Source organism: Triplophysa rosa, linkage group LG12 (genome assembly GCF_024868665.1).
Source record: "Triplophysa rosa linkage group LG12, Trosa_1v2, whole genome shotgun sequence".
Taxonomy (NCBI): domain Eukaryota; kingdom Metazoa; phylum Chordata; class Actinopteri; order Cypriniformes; family Nemacheilidae; genus Triplophysa; species Triplophysa rosa.
Genome location: NC_079901.1, coordinates 23,108,134 through 23,116,065, shown reverse-complemented (window position 1 = coordinate 23,116,065; position 7,932 = coordinate 23,108,134). Strand labels below are relative to the sequence as shown.

Here is a 7,932-nt window from a genome sequence, read left to right as displayed (position 1 = left end):
TTTCAAAAATTCATGAATAACAAGAACTATATATTAGCATTAGAAGTACTAAAGTGACTAAGAGCTTACAAACCTTACATTGGTGGTCTTAAGTATTTTAAGCAGAAAATCAAGTTTAGAAAAGTAAAAGCATACCTCTCTTTGACAAACCACATGATTTGCTGATGCACCCAAAAGCCGTTGTGACACCTGCTTTAGCAAGCATTAATTGAGTGCCAATAAGAATCCAAACAACATCAGTTTAAATCTTCCAACATGTGCTGTGTTTATTGAATAATTCTGTTACCAAATATCTATTAAATATACATCTCTCATTCAAGTTCAAAGCATCAGAGAAAGACCCCAGCATATACAAGCACGTCTAGAATGCCTGCATCTCTCTCCCCCTAAGGCTCCCAGGCATTTGGCTTTCTCTTGGACTGACCGGAAAAAAAGAAAACACATCGGAAGCAAAACAGAGGGAGAAAGCGTGAGTGTAAAGCTCAGGATACGAGAAACACTGGCCGGTCACTCCAGCTAATGAAGCAGATTAGATGTGGGGTTAGAAACGATAATAGAAGCCATCCTGCCTTAAGTGTTAGCTCCAGGAGACAAGACTCATAAATTACAGGTTTTTTTTTACATTGTTCATATAAAGGTTATTAAAAAAAAACACTTCTGGGACTACTATGCGACAGTTTTGAAGGTCTGAAGTATCAAGTTGGTCTGGTGGATGAGGCGGTTGGCACTGGCAAACACATTTATCGCCCTAAGAGAGAGAAAAAATAGGATGTAAACATTTCACTTTGTGCACATTCAAATTGTAGGGATGCATGATAGTGTCATAATGATGATTGATAATCAACAGCTGGAACAACATACTTTCCGTCTTTGAAGTACGTTTTCAGAGTATCGCTGAAGCTTTTGGAGTGTTTCACAAACTCTTTCTTCTGATGCTCAAGTGCCTGGAAACACAAAGACAGTTTCGTTTCGTTTTTTAGTAAATGACGCGACTTTAATACAGACTCAATCATAATGACTCGTCCATCCGTCTCCCTAACACACCTGTTTACATTTAAATGATTCTGTATTACATAAAGTGAAAGTAAAAGGGCCAAACAAGGCTAAATACCTGAAGCGTTTTTTTTTTTTGGTTTAAAAATTAAAAACAAAAATAAGATTGAAATAGCCGTCAACATTTTCCTGCTATTTTTTTCAACGACCCTCGAAAGGGCAAACAGGCAAGAAGAGGTAGAGATGTCATGACTGTGGATTCATCTGATGAAAGTGATTCTGGGAGGCTCTTACCCTTCTGTTTTGGTACTGGTATTTCTTGAAGACGTTGTTGACTGTATCCAGTAGTTCTTTTATGGCACTGGCTATGTCTCTGTGGACACCAAAAACACTTCAGATAAACTGTACTTTTGTAAAGTCCCTTAATAAAAATCCTCGGTGTTACGGTGCACAATGCATTCAGAATCATCAAAGTGAGTTAAATGCTTGTTATGTTTCTTCACTTTTCTCTTTGCTGATGTAATAAAGGCTGTGTGACACATCAGTCAATATCATCACATATTTTTCACTATCCGATCAAACCCTGATGGATCAAATCCCCTGCTTGCATTACCAGCCACTATAATCCACTCCAACATGCCATATCGCAATTTTACCGTGTTACTAAATGAGAATTAACACACTAAGAAAATCAATTATCAGCGTGAAAGTGTTCTTACTTGATTGTCTGCAGGAAGCGGACGCGGTCGTTGATTTCATCAGGGATTTTGCTGAGGATCCGTTTCAGCGCGCGAGCCCTTTCGTTCAGCTCCTGGAACTCCCGCTCGGCCCTGTCAATCATATACTCTACACACAAACAACACGGCCATGGGAAACAGTCAGTCACCATAGTAACACGTCTCTCATAACCTGTCGCTAAAAGAATGATTCAGGATTGGTAGCGGTTAAACTCGATCCACTGGTTTTATGTTTTAGAGTCAAAAGCCACAAAAAAACATTCGAGTCATTTCTTAGTTTTTAAAAGCTGAAGCACACTAGTCAAGAGTTGCAAATGAATGTGAAGTTACTGTTTATGTTAAAGGGATAGTTCATCCAAAAATGAAAACTCTGTCATCATTTACTCATGCTCAGGTTGTTTCAAACCTGTATACATTGCTTTGTTCCGATGAACACAGAGAAAGATATTTGGAAGAATGTTAGCAATTTTCAGTTCTGGGACATCATTGACTACCATAGTTTTTTCATTTATGGGTGAACTATCCCTTTAAAGCCTGTTTTGGCATTAATGAAACACTGGTTAACACCAATACTGACGTAATTCCTGTGGGTGGACTTTTCTCTACGTAAACCGTGCATTACACACAGTTACATCATATTTCTTATCTGTGAGCAATTTTCCCACACCAGCCCCATGCCAACACATATAGTGTTCTTGTGCCTATGTTTTTGAAACTCTGTGTATTTGTATGTGAACTGCCTGCCCCTGTGCACTTCCACTGTAACTTCCTTACAGTAACTATGATTGCTGTCTTTTAGAAATGGCTCTTGTATTACAAACATACAGTATGTATGAATGTATTATTTTTTATGAGGATCATTCTTATGAATCAAATGCCTCAAAAGATTTTTATATATTTGTAAAGGGACTAAACAAGACTGACAATCAGCAACAAATACATTCTGAACACGGATTCTGAAATGCAAAGCAGACGTCTCTATTCAACCCAAAAACACACAAGCACATCTTACAATAGACAAAACACGACGCAAAACTAGGATTATAATATTCAATATTTTTCATTCTATGCATTTTAAACCAGCACAAGGGAGCATTACAGACTGTGCATTCATAAATCTGGATTTATAGAGAGATGTGTTTTAATTCATAGGGAAACATCTCCCCCTAGATGCAAAACGCTGTAACGTTACAAAACTTGAGACTGCAATCAATAAAGAACATCTTCTGAATTCATACGCACCTTCAACATCATCTGCAGCCATGCGTAATAAAGACTCTGTGAAGTTAATCTCCACGTTCTTCTTCTCCAATATCTTCATGATAATGTCCTGAGTCAGTCCTGGGTTCTCCTTCTCTGCCTAATACAAACGCAGACTTTAGTTAGTCCAAAAGATCCTCCAAACATGTTTTATCTGGCGTTTTCTATGAATAATACCACCTACGCCAACTCAAAAGACACAGCATTTTAACTTTATAGTTTGAGCCACGTCAAATTTCCCCATCATACCTTGAACCTAAAGACAAAATCAACTCGTGGATAATATCAGGGTCATAAAACTCAAATATTATTTATGAGTGTTACACAACATCATCAAACGACATGTGCAGTGCTGACACACGGGAACGTGAGAATTAATACATCAGGTATTTTTACAAGTACAAATTTAAAAATGAGAACCTAAACCTTGTGATATTAGTATTACAAACACGATTTCTAAACAAACTGTTGATAAATGTTTATTAAAGTGAATAGTTTTTGATTCGCACACAGTATAAAACATCAGAATGGTGACAGCTTTACTCACCTTGATGAAGGCGGCTCTCAGCGTCTGTGCTGCAGACAGATTTACTCTCTCCAGCTGTAACACACACACACAAATATTCATTTAATGCAAGATAAAGTAGGTTATTTGGTTTTCGTGTTGCTTACATTACATACAGTCATTATCAGCACAATAAAAATGGAAATGTGGTTTGTCGTGGGTGTAGATTTTGCCTCTAATTAATGCGATCTGAATTCATCCACAAGAGAGCATGTGGGCTGTGTGTGAAGCAGACATGCCGTGTTATCTCGGCGTGAAGATTTCAATTCTGACTTGAAGGATTATACGCTTGGCGTTAAACCAATGTGATTTAGTGTGTCTTTACTCAAAGAAAACCATGGGTCAACTCATTGTGTTATTTTTAAAGAATCGAATAATATCATGCCAAGTTATATAATAATATAAAGTTCAGCATAGGATGGACCCACTGATCAATATAAATGACTGGATTGCTCATGACGTCATTAGACTGAAGCTACCGCGCCGCCATGTTGGTATGCCCAAACGTTCTATTAAATTCATAGGGAGTTATCAGATATTCATGATAAAACAGACCAGTTCCCGTTTTTATATCAAAAGTCTCACAGTACATTCTTACAACGCAAATGTCTTTAGCATGTAAGTCGAGAATTTTCACGTCTTATTAGATATGGAGTGAGTTACGTTTCTTTTCATTACAGTACAGTACATGTCCAATCAGCAGACTAATGAGACACCTCAACATATGACAAATGTGCTTATTCTGAAATCTAAATACAGGCTGTATATGTTCTTTAAGTATTTCTAAACATTACGTTACACATGTGCCAATTCCATTACAACAGTGTGCAAAACACACTCACCTTTACATTGCTTTCTACATGTCGCAATTCTGCCCAAAATAAACATAATCATTGGAAAAAACATCAGAAGTAACAATCAATGTAAACACACATGTACACTAAAAGCTTATGGCGGGCCTAATAAGCTGAAAAACTGGTTATTTTAGATCGTCATTTTGACTGCAAGTCAATGGCGCTCTCTGTCAGTTGGGTATTCCAAGATGGCGGCGCGATCTCTTCCGGTGGCTTCACTTCCTGCCGTTGGTTTAGCGTTCTAGGGCCAATCCAGTCATTTAAAGAGATCAGTGGATGGATCACAACCCTACTGGGACACATTTTGGGGTCATGATGACCCACCTGATGAAGCATTATCGCTGAATGCAAAAATCAAAGGCTAAATGAAGGTTCAAATGTGGTGGACAGGGGGAAAGGAACAGACTTTAGGTAACAAAAAAGGTTTACTATAGTAAATTATGGTATTCTAGTAGTACATTGATAAACTATATAAACACTTTAAGTATAAGTATACTTCTATTTACTACAGTAAGGTTCAAAAACACTATTGTATCTGTAAAAAAGGAGAAATTTTACTGCAGTTTACCATAGTAAATAATAGTATACTACAGGATATGGACAAATATATAATTATTGTATAGTAAAGGACTGAAAAACACAGAACTTATTAAAACAACAAATTGAAACAGAAAAAATGAACTTGGGAAAACTAAATTATATGGCCCTAATTAACATTAACGTCCTTTGTCAGTTACCTGCCTATTCATGTGATAAACTACACGTACATATTTATTATGTGTATATAGTTTTTCTAATATAACTGATGTTTTATACATGTGCTACAACTGTTTGTTCTGTGCTACAAAACTTTAAACCTCTGTAGCACCAGTGCTACGTGCAAAAAAACGTAAATGTACAACCCTGGAGGGTGTGGACCATTTGCATCTTGTAATCCTGAACTAGCGTCTGTTTGCGTTAACACAACCACTTTCAAGGACCGTACCTCATTGAAGACAGGGTACATCACGGCGTAGAGCGTCATGGAAACCATGGAGGTCGCGTCCGCTTCATTCTTCATCTCTTCCATTGTCATCCTCAGCAGGGCGCGGAAGGGATGAGGGGAGCGTCATTCACTCCTGGGGGTCTTGCGATGAGGGGGCGCCAAGACGGTCGCTAAAACAAGGGCACCAACCAGGAAGAGATTATAAAAGGGTAGCTGGATTTCATTTCACAGGTAAGGAAATGACATTTTCAAACACCATCAAAGGGTAGATGTGATATCCACGAAAAGTGCAAAGCTTTTGATGGAATCTGCCATTTTGAAACCTCGAGATTAAGGCATTGCACACGTGCCCAGCGAAACAAGAATAAAGGCTATTTCTTGCTCATAACACAAAACACATGCTTTTATGATGACAATCTCAGATTGTATGGCCTAAAAAGATGATAATAACTCATCTTGACTGCATAAAGGTAAATCATTTCTGAATCTTTTCTCTAAATAAAACTACTTCTCTAAAAGATATGCGTCAACTAGATGGTAATAAAATAAATGAGACAAGTTATCTCTTAACATCCATAACAACATACCATTCTTTCACTTTATTACATGATAAACAATAGCGCGTGTTGTTGTTTTCTGCAGAAGGTCACGGCTCCTCTCAAACTACAAGAAACATAATAAACTCCAGAAAGAGAGGTACCGGTACGCTTATCTCAATAACACCGATTTGGCTAATGAACAAAAGGGCCATGAGTCACTTTCATTCCAACCCCATCGGAAGGCCTTTGGCCCCTTATCTGAGTGACATTCACAGAGATCAGATTGTGATGTCATTACATAGAGCAGGTCACTTTCAATGGCTGGAAATGCCAGCACCCTTCTTATAAAACATGGTTGCCAGGTTACATACAAACACATTATAATGACTCAGTTTTTTCCTCTTGACAAAGGGCAAGCAACACCTGGTTCCTGAAGCGTCTCTAGTCGGCCTGAAACAGGTAACCAACCCCCAATGCAGGTGAATCCCGAGTCAGATCCACCTGTGCTGCATTTTTCATTTATAATACATAGCAGCCCAAGTGAATCCAATTATTAATCTGACCTCAAATGAGTGGAAGGAATTATTCAACCCTTCCAATGACAAAGTGGATATTTATTGAATTGCTTTTAATCTGTGGATGATGACTGTAATAGCTGGTTAGAAATGACTGATAAGAATGTACTGGCCCAGTGCACAGATCTCTGGAATAATTGAGTCCGATAATTGGTCAATCAAAGCATTCTGATGAAAATGATATTAATACATATTATTTAATATAAAAATGTAAATATAAATCAAATGTATACAAAATTCACAATTGTGCAGAATGTCTCTTGTATCAATAATCAAAATAAATAACTCTGTTTTTAATAGCAACCAGATATACAACTGGTTACATTGTTACAATTTGTTACAACACAGTCATTTAACTTCAATCATTCCCAGACCAGTATTTCAGTACATCAAGGAAAATAACGTGATTAACATTTCAATCTAATTTGCTCAAGCTTACACACTAGGAAATGTGGATAAATATAAGCCTTTCATGTCTTAATCTGTTTGTTTACTCTAGGAGAACACCATAGAAATAAAGCTGAACAAATAAATAAATGAAAGTATTTGCCAGTGGCAAGGCAGTGCATTCAAAAACTGATGATCTAACCATCAAAATAGACACAAACCCATTTGCAACTGTGCTACACTGCTTCAATCAGATCAGGTGACTGAAATGCTTAATTCCTAAAATGTATGAGATGTTTACACCCATGTATAACGTCATCACATGTATCACCACTATCATTATCACAACAGCCATGATTCTCAAGACTGACCCTAAATGATCCCAAATATAAACGTTTCATTTGTTAAATATAACGTTGTAACAACTGCATAATCCGATTTTAATGGTTATATAAGACAAAAGCCTTTAAATATGAAATGGTGTCATTTTAAACATTGTTTAAATTCCTTGTTTTTCTTTTAGTCTCCAGCAGGCCTTGATTTGCTGTCTAGAAAACTGATTTACCTGTAAATCGTCTCTAGAACCAGACCCTGTTAAATACTGACCCGATGTCGTTGTAAAAAACATACATTGAATAAGATGATTGTTGAAATGTCTCTTGGTTTAAGATCTATTGTGATGAGCTGGTTAGCAGGTTTGCTAAAGACTCTGTTGGCTAAATGATTGCTAGTCCCAATACACATTACTTTCATGGGAACCAAAACTGACGTTAAATAAACACCGTCGATTACAGATTAAACGTATCGGAATGTTTGTACCTGTGTGGAGTTAGTAAAGGTGTTTATCCGATCGCTGTTCAGCCTCGTTAACTCGTTTGAATATTTTCCTTTCTGTCTGAAATCGCTTGCGAAAGACGGAAGTTTTCTGCATGACCAATCTAAAGACCGAGGGGCGGTGCCATGTTCCGAGGAGAACCAATCAGCGGACTGCGTTGGAATAGAACGATTTGGGGCGTGACGTTTTGTAGTCCGCTGAA

The 7,932-nt window shown here is 37.5% G+C and overlaps 1 protein-coding gene across 1 annotated transcript; it reads right to left on the bottom strand.

The window, feature by feature from the left end:
- Window positions 1–240: 240 nt before the first annotated feature.
- Window positions 241–7,842, bottom strand: pdcd10a (programmed cell death 10a). Its single transcript, XM_057348686.1, has 8 exons — window positions 7,715–7,842; window positions 5,395–5,564; window positions 3,538–3,591; window positions 2,973–3,090; window positions 1,713–1,839; window positions 1,288–1,366; window positions 862–944; window positions 241–748 (listed from the first exon to the last, which is right to left on the bottom strand). Exons 2-8 carry the CDS (start codon window positions 5,482–5,484, stop codon window positions 667–669), a joined length of 633 nt encoding a protein of 210 aa, XP_057204669.1. The 5' UTR covers window positions 5,485–5,564; window positions 7,715–7,842; the 3' UTR covers window positions 241–666.
- Window positions 7,843–7,932: the final 90 nt, after the last annotated feature.

Excerpts from the sequence above, each read along its gene's own strand:
- pdcd10a (XM_057348686.1), bottom strand. The coding sequence starts at position 5,484 with ATGACAATGGAAGAGATGAAGAATGAAGCGGACGCGACCTCCATGGTT. Across the intron at positions 1,840-2,972 it reads GGCTGCAGATGATGTTGAAG|AGTATATGATTGACAGGGCC; the intron begins GTGCGTATGAAT and ends GTTTGTGTGTAG. Across the intron at positions 1,367-1,712 it reads CGCTTCCTGCAGACAATCAA|AGACATAGCCAGTGCCATAA; the intron begins GTAAGAACACTT and ends TGGTGTCCACAG.